At 44.3% G+C, this 24,175-nt stretch overlaps 1 protein-coding gene across 2 annotated transcripts; it reads left to right on the top strand.

Annotated features, from left to right (window-relative positions):
- The first annotated feature begins 6,674 nt into the window (after nt 1–6,674).
- Nucleotides 6,675–10,866, top strand: LOC123123942 (probable WRKY transcription factor 14). Of its 2 annotated transcripts, none has more exons than XM_044544596.1 (3): nt 6,675–7,429; nt 7,894–8,079; nt 10,205–10,866. In XM_044544596.1, exons 1-3 carry the CDS (start codon nt 6,996–6,998, stop codon nt 10,683–10,685), a joined length of 1,101 nt encoding a protein of 366 aa, XP_044400531.1. In that variant the 5' UTR covers nt 6,675–6,995; the 3' UTR covers nt 10,686–10,866. The 2 variants fall into 2 exon arrangements, with proteins under 2 accessions (XP_044400531.1, XP_044400532.1); XM_044544597.1 differs by having other exon boundaries at nt 6,676–7,429; nt 7,933–8,079.
- The last annotated feature ends 13,309 nt before the right edge of the window (nt 10,867–24,175 follow it).

Below are 24,175 nucleotides of genomic sequence, written 5' to 3'. Positions count from 1 at the left end.
CAAACAAATTATGCGGATGTAGCAAGGACCTTAAGCTTCCACACCACAGGTAAGTAAATTGGCGACAAGCCTCTATAATTAACAATCTTATAGTTAAAGGGCCACGAATTCTTGCATGATTCTTGTGAAACAAGGAACGGTGTTTGGACCAATTCTTTCTTAGTCACGTTGCAAAAAACCAAAACGATTTTTTTTTTTCTGAAGATGGACTTGACTTTTATGATGGTTCAACTGATAATTTGTAGAAAATCACCTAGTTATTTACTTGAGAACAGGTTTATATCAACCAAAAGATATGTGTATGAACCCTTCTGGCAAGACTAGCTAACGCGTGATCAATGATGTTCGCTTCACGAAGATATTGTTTGTACAAAGAAATAACAAGGTTTCACAAGCACAAGTTACGGACAAGTATTTTTTAGTGGGAAATGTTGTATCCATGTGTTGAAAAAGTTCATGTATTTAAAAATAGTCATAGATTAAGAAAATTGTTTACATACATGTGGATATACATGCTCACCGACTGCGCACGCGCCGGCGCGCACCACCACGGTCACTGTTTGACAGTTGCCGCCGTAGTACCTCGAGTAGGGCTACTTAGCGACGCCCGCAGGCCCCTGGAAAACCTTAGCTAACTTTCCCTCCCTTCCCCCTCTCGATCTCCTCTCCTCAGACGCATTCCAGAACGGCCGTCGTCATGACCTTCGTCATTTTCGTGGCTATCGTCCTCACAGACGGCTGGAAAAGCTGTCCAGGAGATGCGCACGCCTCGACTTCATCTTCTCCTAGGAGCATCTCGAGCAGGACCTCCCAAACATGACCGAATCGACTATCTTCCTCGTCTACGGCCACCGGAGCGCCATTGTCAATTCGTCACCCCTTTGCCGCTAAACCACAAATCAATGTCCCTGTCATGTTCGTGGTGCCCCTAAGATGTCGTCGAGCCCCTCAAACCACTGGATCCATGCCCGCCTTATTGAATCCGTCAAGCCCCGCCGCCGGCCGCCGCCTAGCTCGTCGCTGCGGTTGATTCCGACCACCCCTGCATGCTCTGTTGGTACCACTGGGCATGCATCATCGCACTCGTCCAAATTTTACTCTCCTCCTACCAGTTGGTCGCCGGAGTTGCGATTCCGGCCATCGCCGCCGTGGCTTTGGTCACCGGAGCGCGCCGCCAGTCCAGCGCACGGTCCAGGGAGAGGGAGCGAGAGGAAGGGTGGGAGGGAGAAGGAGGATGGGATGGAGGGAGGGCCGCGACACGTGGCGAGCTACTGGCAGCGGCGCACAGTCCAGGGCAGTCAGCGCTCGCCGGAGGTGAGACAGAGAGGATGTGAGGTAGGGGAGAGAGGTGGGAGGGATTTTTTTCTTTTTTTATTTCTCTGTTTTGTTTGGGGCCCACATGTAAGTGTGTGTGAGAGAGGGGTGAGAGAAAGAGTTTTTCCTTTTTATTTTTTCTGACTAGGTCCCACATGTAAGTGACACATGGAGGCAGGGGCAAAATGTCCAATAAACGCCCTGTAGATGGTCAAACCTTTTTGACCAGACGAAAACGGAACAGAAGGGCATTTCTGTAAGGTTAGTTAACGGCAGAGAGACAAATTTAAGCATACTTCAAAATTAGAGGTAAATCTAAGTAGTGGGTTCGAGTTAAGGACACAAATGTAAAAGACCCTAAAAATAAATACTCTATGACGATCCTGGCTCAGAGGAGGTTGACGAAGAATACAACATGAATAGAAGTGCGACGGCGTGTTTCATAGCGCGTACAAGGGAACGTGCACGTGTGTGTACATAGCAAGGAAAAACAAGTTATGAACGAGAAAAATCAAACCCTACTCAAAGCAAATAGGACACTAGAGCTAAGTCATGTGAATATATAATTATCCAAGCGGCCTAACCATATCCCGTCGAAAAGAGACATGTTGAAAAAAAAACCCATAAAATCACGGGAATTCCACCGGAATTAAATGCCAATGAATGGAGGGTTTCTTACGAAATAGTCCCAAGTAACATCAAACAATTAACATGGTATATATTCATGTAATGTGTGATCATTTTGTTCAAGCCTTTTGCGAAAAATATCTTTTGAATCATGAACGGGAGGCCATTGACCGATCAGATCGACACTAGTGCCACACAGTGGCACAGTTGGATGTTCTGGGGCTTTGTTTGATTCGAGGCAAATCCACCGAAGGCTGCCGCCATGCTTAATTGCCTGCCTCTGCGCTCCTCCATACAGCACCACAGAATGACAGAACCACATATAAGAGGGAGAGAGAGGATACAGGTATGCATAGTTGTTGAGAGAGAGAGAGAGAGAGAGAGAGAGAGAGAGAGAGAGTACTGTCTGGTATGCTAGGTAGCGTCCCAAGCAAGTTCCTTTGTCGCTTGATCCATCACATCACCCTCTGAGACTTTGCTGCCACCCATCCGCATCGAATCATATTCATCGATCTCATTCTTCTTTCTCCTACCTCACCATACACCAGCTCACTTGTTAGATCTAGAGGGAGAATTGACAGTTCTGTACCAGAACAGTGAACCTTAAAATTTTCTATGGGTTGATTTCTAAGCTAGGAAATTCTAGCACGAAGTTAGGCCCTTGGAAAATTTTCCTTCAAAGTCACATGGAGGATGCACACAACGAGTTGTCTTTACAAATATTGTTTATGTAGGAATTTTTCCTGCAAAAAAAGGCTATGTAGGTATTTTATAAAAAAGAATGGTCCATCCCGGCTTTTGCCTATCCCAGTTCCCTAGAAAAGGGACTTATTTTGTTGGTGCTAAAAAAGGACCTTCGGGGGGTGTTGGGGGGGGGGGGGGGGTCCTTTTGGTTCTCAAACGTATGTACACCTGATATGGGGAATACAATTTAATAATTTAAAAAGTAAAAAAATTCAGGAGCCTTTTTGGAATAGCGTAAAATCAATGACATAAGACTTATATGTGCAATACTTAGAGCACATCTAGATGTGCTTTAGCAAAACTGTTTGGAATAAACTTGACTTTCTTTTGCACCAATATATATATATATATATATATATATATATATATATATATTCGCGAATATGAACTCACAGTTGACTTCAAGGCAAAAAAAATTATTGCTATATACCAGTCGCCATTCACACTATTTTGGTCCTGAAGTCAATGGTGGGTTTTCTTTCGTGGCTTTTTTTCAAGTACAAAGGAAAGTCAAGTTTATTTCAAAAATATTCTCAGTTTTTCTGACTTTTTAATTAATTATAAGTTTTTCAATAAAAGGTGCATATACATGCGAGAGTGAAACATGCTTGTCCTTTTGGGGGGTCATGATATTTTAACCTGACGCAACACCATGTTCCCTTGTCATCATGCATTGGAAATGTCCAAAACCCTGTCCCGCAATCACAACTTATTGACAACGGTGCAGATTTTCCAAATTTAAATCCGTTATTCTTTTTTTTAACATTACATGCCCGAGCTAATTTGTAAAAGAAACGTGTAGGAAAACAACATATTCCATTAGCAGATAGGAATAATCCGAATGCATTAAAACACGAAAATTGGTGTTCGTGTGTTGTCAATGAAGGGAAATGATGTTGTTGTCTGTTTGTTATGCATGGTTTGTGGCGTCAATTTTTTCCCTTCTTCTTCCTTTTATCTTTTTGGTGGTGTACATACTCAATGTCTCGATTAGGTCTTGAAATTGTGTTATTGTAAAGGCTGGGAGTAATTTGTTTCATCTCGGTACTATATATTACCCTTTGTCGAAATCTGTTTGAAATTTAGTGTATGCATTATTTACCCACTTCGATGAGCTAATATGATGTATACTCCCTCCATTCCAAAATAATATTCAATATTTTAGATTTTTTTAGGCGGAGCATTTGACCACTAATGTTTCTATCAACATGTAAGTAAATAATTATTAAAGTACATTTTATGAAACTAATTTTCAGAAGAATCTAATTATACGTTTTTTCTCCCAAAAAATCTATATATTATTTAGCTGGCAAAGATAGGGAATTTTGACTTTACGCTTCTAAGAATTCATTACTTTTGCATGTAGTACTATGCCATAGCTTGCCCGTGGGAGTGTTGGTAACTTGACAAATAAGCATCTTTTTACAGGCCTGGCTGTTCATGCATGCCGCATATAAAATGATCAATGGATCAATGCTCACGATCGGTAGAAAGTGACACGACAATGTTAGTTAAACTTAAGTCAAAAGTTGCACTGTACATGCACATAGGCATACGTACGTGCACACATATATGACAAGGGGGAACACAAAATCTAATTAAATATGTTGCTCAGCACGGTATGTTTCTCATGAACAGCAGGCCGGTCTGATTGCACAGGTTGTATTCCTCACACTTGTGTTATAATTTAGTTTTTTGCTGCCCGGTGACGGTAAGAGCATGCTACAGGGGAACAAACACCTTTGGTTCTCAGGTGTATATGCACCTGATATGAAAATATAATTTAGTAATTGCAAAGAAAGTTAAAAAGTCTAAATCTTTTTTGAAAACAATCTTGACTTTCATGGTATTCTACGTGGAAAAATATCAACACTATGTACAAGTTACTATTCACACTTTTTGTTCTCGAAAAATTGTTATTTTCGCCCTAAATCGATGGGAGTTTTTCTTTAGCGGAATTTTTTTATACAAGTAGAACAGAAGGTTAAGTTTGTTTCTGAATTTTTTCAAATTTTTACTTTTGTTACAATTACTAAAGTATTATTTTTCCATACCAGGTGCATATACACCCGATAGCCAAAGGGTATTTCCCTGCAACACGTCTCCAATATAGTATAGGAGGCACACCTCTGGTCTGCAGTTAATAAAAGAATATACTTAGCTGCCATCATACTTCGATTGTTGCCTGGGACTAAGGCTCTATTTGCGGTTACTGAAATGTGGCATGATGTGTTCAATTTATATTTTAGTGCAGAAAATTAGGTAGAAAAGTAGACAAAAGTGAGTTAAACAAACACTAAAATAGGGGGAATAAATTTCTGCTTGGACAACCAGAGTTATCATAATCCACCACAACTTTTTAGGGAAGTGGAAGTACAATCCAACAATTTGGGTTCAAGTCCTCATGTATGTAGGGGCCTCATCTATCATTTTCATTGTGGAAAAAAATGATACATGCAACTGAAAAGTTTGATTATTTCTTCAACTTTGCAACTCTAGTTGTCAGATTTGGACCCCTAAGCACACAGATGCGTACTCATAATTAAACACATTTGACACCAAAAAGGGACAAACAAGAAAATGTATGAGTTTTTGAACAAAATTTGGGAAATTAACAATTTTGAAGAAAAACATAATACTCCCTCCGATCCAAAATAAGTATCGCAGCGTTGAACTAAGGTTAGTTCAACCTTAGTTCAAAACCGTGACACTTACTTTGGAGTGGAGAGATTAAATAATCTATTGGAGTCATGAAGAATAAAATATTTCAAGGAAAATTTACTAAACTCAAATAAATTCAAAGTTACTAAAATGATTTTAAATTTGTTAGTAACATACATGGAATATTCTACAATTATAGTTTTGTCATTTATCCCCCAAATCCTTTTCCCCTCACATTTTTATAAAAACAAATAAAATTGCAGTTTTCTTAAAGGACTATATATTTTATAACTCTATTTTATAACATGTCTAAATTTAAATTTTCCATAACTTTTGATAAATTATCCATGATTTCTACAATTTTGTCGAATTTGTTGATACAATTGACCTTCTCTATTTTTTTTGTTTCTCATATATATTTGATTAGGTTGTCATGTGTATAAAACGAGCGCCACACCTGTGTAAAAACGGTTTCACATGGAGTGAGGACTAAATTTGCCTGGTATCAATAGTTTGGTGACCAAATAAATGGTGGATGTAATAGGCTACCCACAATGCTGCTTTTATTTTTTCCATGTTTTACCATAAAATCTTCTTGGTAAAACCCTACTCAACCATCTCTAGTGATAAATAGCACGTTGAGACTGTCCTGAGATGTATCTAAGGATGCTTCTACAGCGAGGTGTTCACTATGTACTCCAATTGCGTGAACATCGCTCCACTCTTCTTCCTCTTTTACCTAGACACTTCTCTTCCCTTCTTCCTCACGCCAACTCCTCCTTTTGTCACTTTTCCACCGACCCCGTTTCCTCATACTTTGACCAACACCTATGATGAGGCTAGGAGTCAGACCCCATACAGCCATGCCATCTAATCCGTGGCGAGAGGGCGTAATTCCTCCTCCCGATTCCTCTTCATCTCTTTTACGGCAACATGCGACCAGATTGGACGCGCGGGAACGTGCTCTCCCTAAGACTGAAGAGCGAACGTTCATTCACTAGATTCTCCCAAAAAAACTGGAGGAGTGGTGAAAAGAAGCCGGTGAGTGGGAAAGGACAAGCTTACCAAGCCCTACTCCTCTCTCTCTCTCTCTCTCTCTCTCTTTCTCTCTCTCTCTCTCTCATAAGTGCCACCATGTCCCTGTCCCATTGTCGCTTTCCTCTCTCTAAATAAGGGGGACAAAGGCAGTAGTCCTTGCAGAGAGACGGATGGAGGGAGTGCCGTAATGTCCTGACCGCTGTTCTGTGGTGCAATAAGCTGCCCACAGTTGGCGCCAACAGTGTGTCCTGAGCTCAAAATAAGTGCAGGTCGCTTATTTCGTCCTACACATCCGACCGGCCCGCCTCACCCTCACCATACAAAGACTAGACTCATAGCCATCAGATCGCGTATCTCCTCATGTGGTTAGTCCATGAAAAGATTGCCTTGCACCTCAGCAGCGTATCCATCTCCCTGCCAAATTGTGCTCCATTGTCACCTATAGCTACCTGGATATAGCTCATGAATGAGAGATGCAGGGCAGTGTGAGTGTGTGTGTACAGCTCCTGCAAGCTGGCTGCATGTGTGTGTGTGGCTAAGCTAGGAGTAGCAAAGAATAGGCTGGTAATAGTATAAACAAGAAAAGATACAGCAGAGAGCACAAGACCACTATGGATATGAAGGAGCAGGCCAACGCCGCCGCCACTGCTGCGCGAGAAGGCGACCTCGCCGACGTCGTGGCCCGTGCCAACGCAATGGCCTACTCCACCGGAGCCCGTCGCCAAGCGCCACCACCTCCCCCTTCTGCGGCAGCTCGCGTCATGATCCCCTACGAGGAGGAGAGACAACGGCGGCCTGCGAACGTCGCCTGCGGCGGCGGCGAGGTTACCTTTGAGGCACCGCCGTCAACCGTTGTGGTCGACCCGTACCTTCTGGCGGCGGCTGGTGGATATGGGCTGCCACAGCAGCACCAGCACCAGCACCAGCAACTGCTCGCTTTCCAGATCTCTGAGCATGCGTGCTGCGCCGCCGCCGACAGCGACGACCCCATGAGGATCTCGCCACCACCACCACAACCGGCTCCTCATCATCAGATGATCACCAGGTTATTAACTCTTAATTAATTCTCCTTCGATCCATCCTAATTTCTTTCTTAGCTAAGAGACTTGATCTGGCCTATTCTTTGTTGCTTCAGTATTTTATTTGTCATTTGCCCTCTTCTACTAAAATTTCCCCTTCCCTTACAGTTTCATGAGTTCATGCATGTTCCTATGTAATTTTCTCTGGTTCTATTCTATCTAACCTTTAGTTATTTCTATGCATTTCCATTGGTACATTTCAGCATCATCTTTAATACTTCTTCATATCTGTGAAATTGTCATTCTGTGTCAGCTATACCATGAGTTAACTCCACAGTTCATAGTTTTCAATTCCTGTCATTTGATGCATGAATATATAGAGCTGCATGCCCCCCCCCCCCCCTCTAATTAAATCAGGCTTCTTCATTCCTTTCATGATGTTTAATTGTTCTTCAAAAGCTCTAACTGCTCTGGCATTCACTACATTAAGTTATTGCGGCATGGCTTGCACGCATATACCATACTGCAGAAAGAACGATGTGAGGAAGGTGGTCTGCATCCCGGCGCCACCGGTGATGAGCAACCGGGCAGGAGGGGGAGGGGAGGTGATTCCATCTGATCTATGGGCATGGAGAAAGTATGGCCAGAAACCCATCAAGGGCTCTCCTTATCCAAGGTACTATTGTTTTCATGATCCAGTTGTAGTTTATAATTAACACCTGATGTCTTAGTTTGGTGCTGTATCCGAATAAGTACATGCCTCACATTAATTACTCTCGTTTGGTTTTTTCAGTAGGTTGTTCCAATTAGGTCGACTGGTCGTATAAATTTGAACGAGCTTACTGTTTTGCTGTCAACTCAAATTTCGCCAAGTTTTCCACATTTGATCGACATGGAAATTTATGATTTGACCAAAGGAAAAACAGCGACATCTCAGCATCTTCCTTGTGGATTGGACGGAAAACACAATATTAAAACTGGTGTTTGTTGCGTTTACTCATCGTTAGTGTTTGTTGCAGCGTTTCAATGTTAGGAAAGGGATGTTAAGGAACATGTGGATGATTTGGGTCGGTGGGATACATGGATGGACCTACTATGATATGGTGAACAAGGTAAAAGCTGAGGCGGAGAGTAGCACGCAATGCTACACCCTCTGCCAATTTCTTCACTAAGGCGAGGGTGGAATTGCACGTTCAGAGTGCGAGGGAAAGTTAAAAATGGTGTAAGATGGGTTGGGGTTGCACCAAGAGTGCGAGGGAAAGTTAAAAATGGTGTAACATGTTGGATACTACTTCCTAGCCGTCCGGTTAGAGAGCCAGCGAGACGGAGCAATAGAGTGTGTGGAAGTGTGACGTAGGGCGTGTGTATAAATTGACTTTTAATTTGTGGGAGGTGGGTCTTGTCGCTGCAAAACATATCAACCAGGGAAGTCATTTATCAATAATATAAATTGTTATGTTGTGATCCAAATTCAAGTATAAAGAGAAAGGCTAACTTCTAACGAGCGAGCGGAGCGAGGACCGTCGTCGGTAGGCTTGGGCCGAAGTGGTACAGATCAGTTTTGATCTAGATCACCTGTGTTATATATATCCTTTGTAAGCCACCACACGGGATAAGTTGATCAGTTGTAATCCCCGGCATTTGTAACCTCCCCCGATATAGTGAAGATTTGCTGGCTGGCGCCCGTGGTTTTTCCCCCTTCATGTTGGAGGGGTTGTCCACGTTAAATCTCGTGTCCCCTGATTGATTTTCGTTCTTCGCCGTGTTGATTTGCCTGTCGTATCTCTAAGATAAGTTATAGAATATAAATGATAAATGACAAATTGAGATTGGTGCCATTTACCTGGAACAAGCAGGTTTGGCTCTTTATTCAAACCCAACAAGTATGTACAAAGAAAATAAGGTTACCTATAGGCCAAATATTTGTTGTATAAATTCTATCAAAAAATCAACTATTCCTAAGTTTGACCAAATATATGGAAACAACTATTAACAACTATAATAATTGAATAAGTACATTATGAAAATATATCTAATGGTGCATATACTGATATTGATTTGTTATTATTTATCTTCATGTTTTTGTATATTTTCTTGGTCAAACTTAGAAATCATTGACTTTTTGAGTCGGTTTATATGCCATCTTTGACATTCTGTTCTCAAAATCAATAATCTATTTCATAATTCAACAAGGCATTGTTTATATTCAAATATTGGTCAGTTCATGAGTTGTTTCATTATGCAATCGGCTCTAACAACGGGATGATGACATTCTAAAATAGTACGTGCATCATTTTATAAAAACAATTACCCAAATATTTAAGACAATATTTTTTATTAACATTCTCAATGTTTGAACTAAGACATGTCCAAAACGTCTAAACTGCAGGGGTAATTAACTAAAGAACCAAAACACAATCATTCTACACACATATATACAATTAAACATATTTGTATGTATTGATGTCTCCCTTTTGGCTGGTGAATTACTGAATTGTGTGGCTATCTATTTCTAGCTGTTGATTTCTTTATCTGGGTAGTTGCACATTTTGCCTTAGCTAATAGCTGTGAAATTGTGCATCTGTCACCTGCACACGAGCACACCAAATTAAATTTAAACACAGAACTTGTCTTTTTTTTTGCGGTAACGCACACAAAAGGACAGTTTGCAGCTTAAGGATTATGCTGTGTAATTAACTTAATCCACTTAGAAATCAATTCTTAAGTAAAGGGAAAAAAATAACGCATACGTGTTAATAAGTATACAATGACGATGGAATATTTTTGGTGCATGCATGCAGGGGTTACTACAGATGCAGCAGCTCCAAGGGGTGCCTAGCCCGGAAGCAGGTGGAGCGCAGCCGCAGCGACCCCAACATGCTGGTTATCACCTACACGGCGGAGCACAACCACCCATGGCCAATGCAGCGCAACGTTCTTGCTGGATACGCTCGTGCTCACACGCACGCCGCTGCCAAGAAGCAGCAGAAGATCAGCAGCAGTAGCTCCGCTGATAATGCCGCGAGCTCGTCCTCCATCAACAGTTTCCACGTCGAGCAGATCAATCCGATCTGCGTCGACCAGCTGCCCGTCAGTTGCAAGATGCCGGATAGCACGGCCACTGCCGGAGATGGTGGTGGCCTGTTGTTTGAAGGCATCCAGCCTGACGAGGTCTTTGCAGAGCTGGAGGAGTTGGAGACTCATAATAATCCCGTGATGACAAGTGCAAACGTCTACGGATCCAGGGGGGTAAGTAGTAACTACGAGTGGCACAAATTCTAATCACGATGCTTCTAGCTAATCAATCGATCAGGGCGGCTGTGATACATATATGCATGCTCGACTAAGAAGATCATACATATCTTAAAACGCATGTTTTTTTCCTTTATTTGTACAACAGGATAACTAATATATTTGTTTCCGCCAATATATGATGATAAAACTAAGAGTGTACATATCCGTATATTTACGAGGTAATTAATCATGAGAAATATCTGCATGTGTCATGTGCCTACTCCTATCGCTAACAAAGTTTCCATATTATTAATTGATAGTATTACAAATGCATAGTAACTACTTTCTCCATTCCTAAATATAAGCTTTTTTTAAGATTTCAATACAAATTACATATGAAGCAAAATGAGTGAATCTACACTCTAAAATGTGTTTGTATAAATCCGTATGTAGTCTGTATCGAATACTCTAAAAGGTCTTATATTTAGAAACAAAAAGAGTACTATTTAAGAATTAGATCTAGTAATACACATTTGATGTTGTGGATGCTACTCCCTCCGTCCCAACTAAACCAAGTCACTTATTTTAGGACTGAGGGAGCAGTAATTATTTCTTTATGGAGGATCTAGCTTACAACAAGATGAAAAAAGGCTTAGTTTCTGGACCTGTGTGCATATATTCATGATCCGAAGTGAAATGGTTGAGTGGCCTAAATTTTGGGAGGATGTACGTTGGCCTGACTGCCTTTTTAATATGTGCGTGGATCAATTCCGTTCAGTTCTTCTAGTTATTTTACTCTAATAATATAATCAATCTCATCATATTATTTGAAATGTAGAAAATACTGATCTTCATAATTTTCAAGTTTTACTGAATGCATAAAATTGTTCATGTAGTTAAAATCCTTGTACTGTTATGGTTTATTTCTATAATTGTATAGTGTGCATGTACTTTAATAATAATAACACTTAACTTTAGAGTGTGCACTAATATAGTCATAATCTCTTTTTTCCTATTTGATACATCTTAGCACAATGTTGCAGAAAATTCCGTAGGAATATAATTAATTAATTAACTCTATCAAGTGACGATCTCACTTATTATATGCCTGTATGAGTCAAATATTGTCTTATTCCTTCGAAAACATCATATGGTGAAGTATATGTAAGCTAGCCATCATTGGAGCAAGATATCGCCGTTGCTAGCAAAATATAATTTTGCACTCAAACGAGACTAAAATAAGGTAAACAACATTGGTTAACCACTTAAACTCAGTCTATTATCAAATGCTGGCAAATCTACCTATATTAGTATTAAATAGAATTTCCTTATATATTTATTGGTCAACTATTAAACCACAATGATGCTTGTTGAGCTTAATGTTCAAAATCTCACCCATAAATAAATAGTCTAAGGGTCAGTTTTGAAGAGAGAAATAGTAATGACATCTTTGTACCGAGTGTCGGCGGGTGCATATAGGGTGCACTAGCACATCAAGGTGTGCTATTGTACTAAGCCCTTTGTTACAAATTTACTATGGATTGAATATTTTCAAGGAAATACAAAAACACACATACATTATGTATACTAGAGATGATACACGTGCGTTGCAGCGGCAATTGGATGCAGTAATTTCTATGAGATTTGGTGGTAGCAACTCTAGTATTCTAATTACAATCTGAGAATTAAAACTCAAGCACATGTAGTTTAATATATTTGATTATTTTATAGTTGTAGAAAATTTATTTAATATAAGTAACATGCATGATGCATGTTAAGATGTATCTTTTCCCATGCATAGTGGCGTAATGAGTTTGCATAGTTGCATGTTCAGAGAATTAAATTTAGTGGGGCATGCATGCATGGTGGCATGATGATTTTGCATAGTTGCATGTCAAGATAATTGAGTTAGTGGGGATCGACTATTTAGGTATATATATGATACCATGCTAGAAAAAATATATGCAAATTCAATTCATAATTTAAAAATACAAAAATAGTTTTTGATGTGAATACTACCATTAGATACTATTCAGTTCAGTTATAAATATGATGCTATACACGCCATGTATTGTCTGATTGCGTATGAAATTGTGAATCGAAATAAGACTTGGAATCTTGTAGGATGGTAAGTGCACATATGCATCATTTATATGTTCTGATTTTTTAATCGGAAGTTTTAGCTATGAATCTTAACCTAGTGAACCGCCAATATATCTCAAATGTTCTGGTGCTCGAAGTGTTGGCCAGCTTTCAAGATGCATGATATGTGCTTTGAGTTCCCATGCATTTTGTAGAGGCAATGACAAAAGTTGGAGATAAATAATCCTTGAGCTGAAAACTGGTCTTGTATTATTCCGTGATCTCGAAGGAGCCATTTCTTTTTTGGTTTTTATTCTGGGTTTATGCATGGAAATTCGACAACACACATACAATATGTATGTAACTTGTTGCCAATACATAACTCAAGAAACAAAGAAAACAAAATTCTGTTTTGAATAGTATCATTATGATAATATTCAATATAGTTTTGAATGTGATACTATTTACAGTCTGTTTTGTCTTGTTGTGTATCAATTCGTGAATCTAATTAGGACTCGAAATATTGTAGGATGGCATATATGCATCATTTGTATGTCCCATTAAAAAAATTCAGAACTTCTAGATATTGATTTTTACCTAGTGAACCGTCAGTACATCTCAAATGGTTTAGTGCGCCGAGTGTAGACCAGCTTTAGAGATGCATTTTCACGGGGCAATAAAAAGTTAGGGATGAATAATCCTTCAGCTACAAACTAGGCTTGTAGTGTACAACAATTTAGGGAGCCATTGGTTGCTCTTTTCTTTTTGGGGTTGTTGCGTGCAAATGCATCCTGCGTGAGAGGACGACAGAGTCAAATCCATCATAGACATGTGTACAGTTATCAAATGTTGACATTTCTGAGCAAGCATCTCACAAAACGATGGCATTTTTTAGCGGTTGTAATTTTTAATGGCAAAATTGAGTAGTGGGACACAACTAGTGGCATAAATTATAAAAACCCTATTATTAAAGAGTAAATAGCATAAAACTACTAGTTTACAGGCTATGGTTCCAAAAAACTACACTTTTTAATTTTTCTCAGAAACCTACCAGTCGCGCGGTCCGCTGTTTCAAAAAACCCAAAATCTTCGTTGTTAAGAAATTAAACAGGTTTATGACAGGTCGGGCCCGCACCTAAACAATCCGTGAGTTGACCGTTTTGTTTGACCGTTAACTGACATGTGGGTCCCACATGGCAGTGTCTATAAACTTTTCAAAAATGCCATCAGGTCCCTGCAAAACTTTTCAAAACGCAATCGGGTCCCTGCAAACTTTTAAAAAAAGCAATTGGGTCCCTCCCCGTGGCCGTGCGCCAGCAGCCGGCGTGAGGCGGCGGTGGTGCTCGCCGGTCAGTAGGTGGCCGGTGACGTCCTGGTCCTGGCGCACCCGACGACGTCCTGCTGCTGCTGGCTCCACTCCCGGCTTGTCATCGACCTCCCGTGCGAGGTGGTGTTGGTGGCGGCGCACGGGGTGAAGTCTCACGGCAGCTTGGTCCGGCCGGCAGGCCCCCCACCGCCGGTGTTGGCGCGGCGGAAGCGGGCGCCCTCGATGAGCACGCGCTGGGCGGAGCTGAGGAGCGCGCCGTTGAGGTGGTCAAGGACGCTGGCGGTGGTGGGGTACAGGAAGGCGACCCCGGCGCGTTGTAGTAGGCGTTGAGCAGCGCCGCCGTGGCCTCCCGGAGCAGCGTCCGGTAGGGGTCGCCGCGGCCGTCGTCCATGTCCACAGGGAGGCGGCTCGAGGCGCTCGTCCATGGAGCAGGGAGAGAAGGAGAGAGGAGGGCTGGAGGTGTGGGTGCCCCCCGGGATGCCGCGGCAGATCCCGCCGGACTCGGGCGCGACCACAATAAATTAACGGTCAAACAAAACGGTCAACTAACGGATTGTTTAGGTGCGGGCCCGACCTGTCATAAACCTGTTTAATTTTTTAACAACGAAGATTTTGGGTTTTTTGAAACAGCGGACCGCGCGACTGGTAGGTTTCTGAGAAAAATTAAAAAGTGGTAGTTTTTTGGAACCATAGCTTGTAAACTAGTAGTTTTATGCTATTTACTCATTATTAAATATCATGTGCCTTGTATATTTATTTTCAAATGTTTGAACATAATGATATTTTTTGACCTTCTCGCTCAAAATCTCATCCATACATCAATAGTATATATAAGCTTTTCAGTTCTCAAGAGAGAAATAGCAATGACATCTTTTTGTCGAGCGTCCGCGAGGACATATAGCACCTCGAGGTGTACTAGTGTACTAAGCCCTATGTTTCAAATTTGATATGGATTGCAAAATCTCAAGGAAATTCGGTAACACTCATACAATATTTATATACCACCTTACAAAATTTTAAGGTCCAAATTCAATACATAACTCAAGAAGCAAAAAACAAATCTGATGTGAATAGTACCATTATGATACTATTCAATTCAGTTTTGAGTTACTATTCAGTTCAGTATTGAACGTGACACTATTCACGACCTGTTTTTTCTTCCTGCCTATCAATTTGTGAATCTAGTTAAGACTGGGAATCTTGTAGGATGGTACATATCCATCATCTATATGTCACATTTTAAAAAAACCAAAACTTCAAAATCTTGTTTTTCCTTTACCTAGTGAACCCCAGTACATCTCAAATGGTCTAGTGCGCCGAGTGTCCGCCGGACTCAGATTACTTTTTTTTTGACAAAGGCTGGATTTTATTTGCTCAAAATGGAGCATCAAAAGGATACAAAACACAATGAGCACATGTCCGGGGTCTGCGTAGCTAAGATGCACCGGACTCAGCTTCCTGATGCATGTTACTCTCTCCGGTCCTTTTTATTCTGCATATAAGTTTTGTTCGAAGTCAAGGTATCTCTACTTTGACCAAACTTATGAAAAAAGATATTAACATTCACAATGTCAAATCAACATTGTTAGATTCATTAGGAAATATATTTTCATAGTATATCTATCAAATATTGTAGATGTTGATACTTTTTAATATAAATTTGGTTAAACTTTGCAAAGTTTGACTTGACAAAAATCTAATATGCGGAGTAAAAAGGACCGGAGGGAGTATGTGCTTTGAGTAAAAAAAACGGAACTTTTAAATATTTTATTTTACCTAGTGAACCGCCCGTACATCTCAAATGCTTTGAGTGCCGGCCGGCTTTTTGAGATGTGCTCTGAGTTCCTATGCATCCTTCATAGCAACTCCAGCCGCGCCCCCACAGGTCCCCCAATGCGATTTTGTAGCGCCAACGCCTGAAAATCGGCCCAGTCGCGTCCCCAGGATCTCGTTTAGCGCCGGTTTGGGCCGAAATAAGAGCCGGCGAACCCGAGCCGAACCCAAGTCCCCGGGGGTCGCCTGGGGGCGTTGGTCGAAGCGAAAAGGGGCGTGGTCCGCTCTGTCGGCGAGATAAGGCCCTTTTCCCGCCGTTTCCCCCCGCTTTTCCCACCTCCATTTCCCTCCATTTCCCCTTCCTCCTGCCATTCTCCTCCCCCTCCCCTCATCCGGCCGCCATGCCGCCGAAGAAGTATGTGGCCCCCGCGCCGCTACGGATGCCAACGCCACCACCACCACCCAGCCGAAGCAGAGGAAGCAGAGGGCGCCGCCGTCCAAGCCCCCGGGCATGTCTAACGCCGACTGGAAAGCGAAAGTTCAACGCCGGGAGGCTGTCACCACCGACCGGCCGAACAGGGCCAACGCCAAGAAGGCCCGGGACAGGGTGGCGCTGGCGGCGGCGGCGGCTGCGGCTGTGGCGGAGCAGGCAGATCGCACGGCCGAACAAGCCGACGCGTCTCGCGCGGGGATAATGTATCCACCCGGCGGCCACGGCCCGTACGTGTCCTGGAGCCAGCAGAGCGTCGGGTCTCCGGCCGGCTTCTCGTCGTCGCCACACACCTGGGGCTGCATGCCCTCACCGGGCTACGCCGACGGCGACGCGCACGGCGGGCTCAACCCCAACATCACCTTTCCACATGGTCACCGGGCCCAGCGCACGCCCTCGCCCACTTTCGCCGGCGTCCTGTACCCCCCCGCACACCTACTTGTCGCCGGCCTACGCATCCTCCCCGGCGCCACCTCTGCGTCGTGGCGCGCTGCTCTTCTCACAAGCCTCCTCGTCACATCTCGGTGACACCGACACGATGGAGGCCGACATGTTCGACATCATCACGACCGGCTCGGCCGCCATCGCCGCCTCCCCCGGGTTCACTGCCCAAGATGATACAATGGACCTCAACGGCGACATGGACGGCGAGCTCGACTATGGCGAGGAGGAGCCAGAGGAGGAGGATGAGGAGCCGGCGCCTGCTCCGGCGAGGAAATGGAAAAAGAAGAAGCGGGCGGCCAGGACCGGCGAGCCGCGCGTCAAGTGGGCGTCCAAAGAGGACGAGTGCCTCGCCGAAGCGTGGAAAATCATCTGCCGCAACCCAATCACTGGCACGAACCAGAACGTCGACACCTATTTGGAGCGCATAAAGTCCGAGTTCGACGAGCGCAAGCTCGTCGACCCCTACTTCAAGGGCGTCCACATGCAGCGCGCCTCGAAGGCCATGGCGAATCATTGGGTGCTCATCCAAACGGCGTGCAACAAATGACATGGGATCGTGAGACCGCGGCTCGTCCGGAGAGTGGCGCCAACATCGAGGGTCAGGTATGACACGGCGTTCTCTCGCTCATTATTTTGGTGTGGTGCGCCGCCGACTGTTGTTCCTTGGCACAGATGGTGCGGATGTTCACCATGTATCGCCAGGACAGCAGCACCGACCAAGATTTCAAGCACCTCCACGTGTTCTCATGGATCGAGAAGTGCGAGAAGTGGGCGGAAGTCCAGCGCACCCTCTCCAAGGCCAAGGAGACATACAAGCCGGACGCGCCGATGCCGGGTGCGTCCGATGGGCCCGGACGGGAACAAGCGAGCCAAGTCGGCGAAGGACGCCGCGCCGGCTACCGTGCGCTTGCAAGAGTCCATCGAACACTGCATCACCGACACCCAGACCGCCGCCCAGAGGGAAGAGAAAACAGAGGCGTGATGGTCGGCAGTGATGACGAACAGCGCCGTCAAGCTCGACCTGCTCCGGACCAACGTCGCCGCGAAGAAGAGGAACACCGACCTGTCTTTCCTGATTGGGGGGCATGGTCCGGACCGACGACGAGCAGGTGAAGGGGTGGTACCTGGCGGAGTGTGGCCTCATACTGAACCAGATGTCGTCGACGGCGGCGCCAACTCCCACGCCAACCCCAACGCCGCCGCCAAGCCCGAGCGACGATGCCTCCACGACGCCCTGCTGAGAAGCCGCGCCAACGCCGACCAGCCCGCGCACGCCGACTCCTCCGACGCCGGAAGCCGCCGCCATCGTTTGATGCATTGCCCTACGCGTCTTTTCTTTTGCACGCCGAACTTTTTATTGATCGCCGAACTGTGGAAAGGTGATCACCGATCGCCGGGACTTTGTGGCGCTGATCGCCGGACTTGTGGCGTTTTTTGGGTAGCGGGAATGGACAAGTTTGAATTTACGACGCCTTGGGGGCGGCACCTGGGGGCGTGGCTGGGACCTAGATCGCCCCTGGAGCCTAAAAATCGCTGGGCGAGTGTCCGAAATAACGCAGGCCTATACACTGTCCGAAATAACGCAGGCCTATACGCTGGGGGGGGGCGAACGAGTGAAGTTGCTCTTAGAGCCAATGAAAAGTTAGAGATAAATAACCCTTGAGTTGAGAGTTGAAAACTTGACTTGTAGTACTACTACCGAGCAATGTCGAGGAGCCATTCTTGCTCTTTTCTTTTGGGTTGTTGGCCGCAAATGCATCCCGCATGATGAGGATTGAGGAGACGACAGAGTCAATCCATCATAGACATGTGTACATGCATGTACAGTGACGTTCTGGTGCCTAGCGGCCGGCATGCAGATCTGTGGTAGACCCCAGGTTGCAAGATCAATCTAAAGTGGACAGAAACGAGTAAAGTGCACGTCAACGGTTGGCGATGTGACAATACAAGTCCTTTTTTTTACAGTTTACATTGTTCATTTTCCTAGCGTGCGCACTAACTTTAACTCCCTCTTTGATTCAATTTGAAATAAATTTTGTAGCTAGTTTTCAATATGTACGAAAGTTTTCTACAGAGGTGCTGTTTGATGAACATAATTTTCGGACCAGTATCATATGATAAGATACATGAACATGGTGAAGATCATATCTATAAATTACAAAAGAAGTTATGGAAAAAACCCAAATGTGTACAATATATAAACACATAGTAAAGCAAATGCCAAAAATGATTTGCGTGTTCTACCAAAACTGTCATGCAGGTGTGCTCTACATGCATGGATTCTTTGAACATTTTTTCAAAACTAAAAATATGTTTTTTAAGTTACTAATATTATGATTATATGTACTAGTACTCCCTCCGTCCCATGGAAACGCTCTTATATTATGGGACGGAGGGAGTACATGATATTATGAATTATTCGCTATTCTGTGATGTTTCATGTTTGATTGCATGATAATAACCTTTTGCACTCAACTCCAAAGTAGTATTGGCATGAGTCTAATCTGCATTTAACTACAACATTGCACGTAATGAACTCTAAGGATAACTCAAGCACTTTCCTGGTGCAACTAACCATTTTCTACATGTATTCACATATCTTTCTCTCTCACTCTCTCTCTCCCTCTCTCTCTCTCTTCCTTTCTCTCTCACTCCCCTCTCTCTCTCCTGCCGTCTCTGAATCAGATCGGTACTGTGTACACATATGTGTTGCTTTGCTTTTGGCATGCATGCAACCATGTCTTTGGGTCAGAGGAAGTGGCAGTGAACTGGCAAGGCCATGAATGTGAGGAAGAACTGCACTGTGTAGCGGCCATGCATGCACACGTACGGTATACTGGTACAGGTGCAGGAATCGCTCATGCATGCAATTGACCAAACAAGACAAAGCTGTAGAACAGCCATGCCTGACTCGACCTAGCTTTACCACGTCTGTCCTCTCTGTAATTCGTGTCGTGTGTGCTCATTTGAGAATCGTTTCAGTTTCTCGCCTTGTCACGATTGACCTCGACCCCACGAGAGAGCCAACTCGATTCCCTGTCAGGAAAACAGAAAAAATGGAGCCGTAACACGATGATCACTTGAACTCGACGAACCAGGTTAATTAATTTAGTATATACCAAAGTTTTCACTTTTTCGCAAACGCTTTCGGAGCCATAGAAAATTCCTACAAAATGTATTCTGATGAGTAGAAAACTATTAAGGCAATTTAATCCTACAAATTAAACAACCACTAGTAGGAAAAGGGGCTTTTACCCCGGTTCATAAGGGCCTTTAGTCCCGGTTCTGGAACCAGGACTAAAGGGTCGTTACTAATGCCCTAGACCTTTAGTCCCGGTTCTTACACGAACCGGGACTAAAGGCCGTCCACGTGGCCGGTGCGGGGAGCCCAGGAAGGAGGGCCTTTGGTCCCGGTTGGTGCCACCAACCGGGACCAATAGGCAGGGCCTTTTGTCCTGGTTGGTGTCACCAACCGGGACCAATAGGCATCCACGCGTCAGCAGCTGGCAAGAGCTGAGGTTTTTGTTTTTTTTGAAAGGGGGTGGTTTAGGGGTTTTGGGATGTTAATTTAGGTGTTTCATATATTGTGTTAGCTAGCTAATTAATAGAGAGAAGTGTCCTCTCTTATCTCCGTGCTTGGTCGACGCTACGTACTATATACGTATGGAGAGGAGTAGACACGCTAGCTAGTAATCAAATGAAGGAAACAGAAGATCGTCATGAACATATGCATACAGAGAGAAGTGATATCGACCACCTCTCCTTCTCCGAGATATTGGTCGAACAACAAGTTCTCGTATATCTATCCGACACTACCGGCTACATATATACAATAATTATCTCTTACAATACAATCTCCTAATTAAATTGTAGGAACACAGGGTCCACATAGTATTCTCCGTTTTCAGCGATCACGTGGTCAAGGAAGAATGCCGCCAATTCCTCTTGAATTCCTCGCATACGATCTTCTGCTAGGAGTTCATCCCGCTTCCGAAACATCTAATTTGAAGAAGGGGGTCAATACATATATATATGAATAAATGAAACTCAACACAAATGATGGTAATCAAATAAAATTGTGAATATTATTGCTTACGCACTTCATATTGTTCTTCAGTGTAGCCCCGCTCACAGGTCGTGTAGCGGATGGACTCGCAAACGTAGTATCCACAGTAATTATTCCCGGGTTCCTGCCACAACCACTTTACAAGAAATAGAGGTCAATCAAACTGATAAGCAAGCATTCTAAATGGTATTGATGAAACTAGCGCTTGAATCACTAGGAGATGCGCGGAACATGCTACTATAGTACTTACTTTCGGGTGATTAAATTGCAGCTTCTTCGGCAGTCCCGGAGCTTTTGAGGTGAATTTTCTCCAAACCCCGCCAGACAAAGAAAACAATTACTTGATATCAGGAAATGAACAAAGTTGCTGATATGGTAGATAATGATCGATTTAACTTACTTCTCGAGCATTTGAGTCATGTTCGCATAGTCCTGGGGATCTTTTCGTCTCGAGTCTAAGACGGTTACTACTCCCTGCTCAAGCTTAATCTCTAGGAGAATATAGTGGAAGCTGCGCATGCATGCATAAGTCATCAATTACATTACCATAAACTGGACTAATAAGGGAAACCGAATATGAACAAGACAGTAACACTCACTTGAAGTTGTAAGGAAAGAGTATTATATCTTTGTTTTGATTTAATACCAACGATAGTAGCAAGTTGGCCTCGGCTTCTTTGGGATGTTTTTCAACCGTATATGCATATATGAGATTTGTGTTAATGAACCCAATATCACCGATTTGTCTTTTCTTCAATTCGGCGATCTTCAATCTGCATAATATAGTGAGGATAAGTATAAATACATGCAATGAAAGAGCTGACCTATATAGAGAGACTTAATGACAGAAGTAGTACTACTTACAGACAGTAGCAAGTGATCGTTGTTTTATCGAGGGCCTTTTGATTGTAAAACTGGAAGAAATCCTCAAATGGAACACTCAGCAGATCAATTCCAACGAGGTCATGCTCCGGTTTAACTCTCAGCGTCAAAGTATCCATCCCATCAGACTCTCTGCAGGTTTTCATGTACCAATCATGTAGTCTTCTCATCATCGTGCTTAGAGATCTTTCATCTTTGACGAGAGGCTTCCCGTAATGGTATTTGTGTTCGTCCACCTCCATGATTTCATAATGTACATCGTCGGGCAGGTAATCTCCAAGATTGCTATAACCGGGCACCATACTCGGATCATTAGCGACGATGTCTTTTGACACCTTGAGCGGGGGGCACGATTGGTTCGCTTGTTCGCCGAGCTGGGCAATTTTTTTCCCAGCTCGTCGTTCTTTCATCCTTTTATCACTGACAGTACTTCCCGACAGCTCCACTTCGGCATATGTCTTTGCAAGAACGCGCTCATAGTTGCCTCTCGGCGGAGACTTTGGTGGTTTTGTCAGGGCAGCCAGAGTGCGCTTTGCTTTCACCGGATCTACCTTCTCCTCCGGAGGTGGATGTTTCTTTGCTTTCACCCCTTCAAAGAAGTTCTTCACTTCGGCTCGCACGATCTTCGTGTTCTCCTCCTCGGTCCTCTCGTATGGTAACTTCTTTGGAGTCTTCAAAGAAGGACCGAATCTGTATTGCCTCCTGCCTCTGGCAGCTGTACTGCTAGACGCCGGCAGAGCAGACGGAGCGGCTGCGGCTGTCTTCTTTCCTTGCTTACGAGGCGGAGGAGAAGGACTACGACGCGCCGGAGCAGCCGCAGCGGCGGCGGGTCTCTTCCGCCCTTGCTGACGAGGCGGAGAAGGAGGAGGCTGGCTGCTCTGGCGCGCCGGCGCTGGCGGAGAAGGAGGCGGAGTGCCGCCACGCGCCGGAGAAGGAGGCTGAGTGCCCTGATCACTCGCCGGAGGAGGAGGCGGAGGAGGAGGCGGAGTGCCCTTACTCGCCGGAGCCGTCCAGTTCGGAAGCTTGATGAGCTCCTTCCACCATAGGCATGGAGTCTTCAGAGCAGAACCCAGCCGAGTCTCCCCTTCACCGGTAGGGTGGTCAAGCTGGAGCTCCTCAAATCCCTCCGTTATTTCATCCACCATCACCCTAGCATATCCTTCTGGAATCGGCCGGCAGTGGTAGGTGTTGGAAATATGCCCTAGAGGCAATAATAAATGGTTATTATTATTATATTTCTTTGTTCATGGTAATTGTCTATTGTTCATGCTATAATTGTATTGTCCGGAAATCGTAATACATGTGTGAATACATAGACCACAACGTGTCCCTAGTAAGCCTCTAGTTGACTAGCTCGTTGATCAATAGATAGTCATGGTTTCCTGACAATGGGCATTGGATGTCATTGATAACGGGATCACATCATTAGGAGAATGATGTGATGGACAAGACCCAATCCTAAGCATAGCATAAAAGATCGTGTAGTTTCGTTTGCTAGAGCTTTTCCAATGTCAAGTAACTTTTCCTTAGACCATGAGATCGTGCAACTCCCGGATGCCGTAGGAGTGCTTTGGGTGTGCCAAACGTCACAACGTAACTGGGTGACTATAAAGGTGCACTACGGGTATCTCCGAAAGTGCAACTCCCGGATACCGTAAGAGTGCTTTGGGTGTGCCAAACGTCACAACGTAACTGGGTTTCTATAAAGGTGCACTACGGGTATCTCCGAAAGTGTCTGTTGGGTTGGCACGGATCGAGACTGGGATTTGTCACTCCGTGTGACGGAGAGGTATCTCTGGGCCCCCTCGGTAATGCATCATCATAATGAGCTCTATGTGACTAAGGTGTTAGTCACGGGATCATGCATTGCGGTACGAGTAAAGAGACTTGCCGGTAACGAGATTGAACAAGGTATTGGGATACCGACGATCGAATCTCGGGCAAGTAACATACCGATTAACAAAGGGAATTGTATACGGGATTGATTGAATCCTCGACATCGTGGTTCATCCGATGAGATCATCATGGAACATGTGGGAGCCAACATGGGTATCCAGATCCCGCTATTGGTTATTGACCGGAGAGGCGTCTCGGTCATGTCTACATGTCTCCCGAACCCGTAGGGTCTACACACTTAAGGTTCGATGACGCTAGGGTTGTAGAGATATGTGTATGCGGAAACCCGAAAGTTGTTCGGAGTCCCAGATGAGATCCCGGACGTCACGAGAGGTTCCGGAATGGTCCGGAGGTGAAGAATTATATATAGGAAGTCAAGTTTCGGCCACCGGGAAAGTTTCGGGGGTTACCGGTATTGTACCGGGACCACCGGAAGGGTCCCGGGGGTCCACCGGGTGGGGCCACCTATCCCGGAGGAAGGGAACCAGCTCCTAGTGGGCTGGGCGCCCCCCATGCGCCTAGGGTTGGAAACCCTAGGGTGGGGGGGCTTCCCACTTGCCTTGGGGGGCAAGGCACCC

The sequence above is a fragment of the Triticum aestivum genome, chromosome 5D (assembly GCF_018294505.1).
Source record: "Triticum aestivum cultivar Chinese Spring chromosome 5D, IWGSC CS RefSeq v2.1, whole genome shotgun sequence".
NCBI lineage: Eukaryota > Viridiplantae > Streptophyta > Magnoliopsida > Poales > Poaceae > Triticum > Triticum aestivum.
Note: the sequence above shows the minus strand (reverse complement) of the source record. Positions and strands in the feature narration are given on the sequence as shown.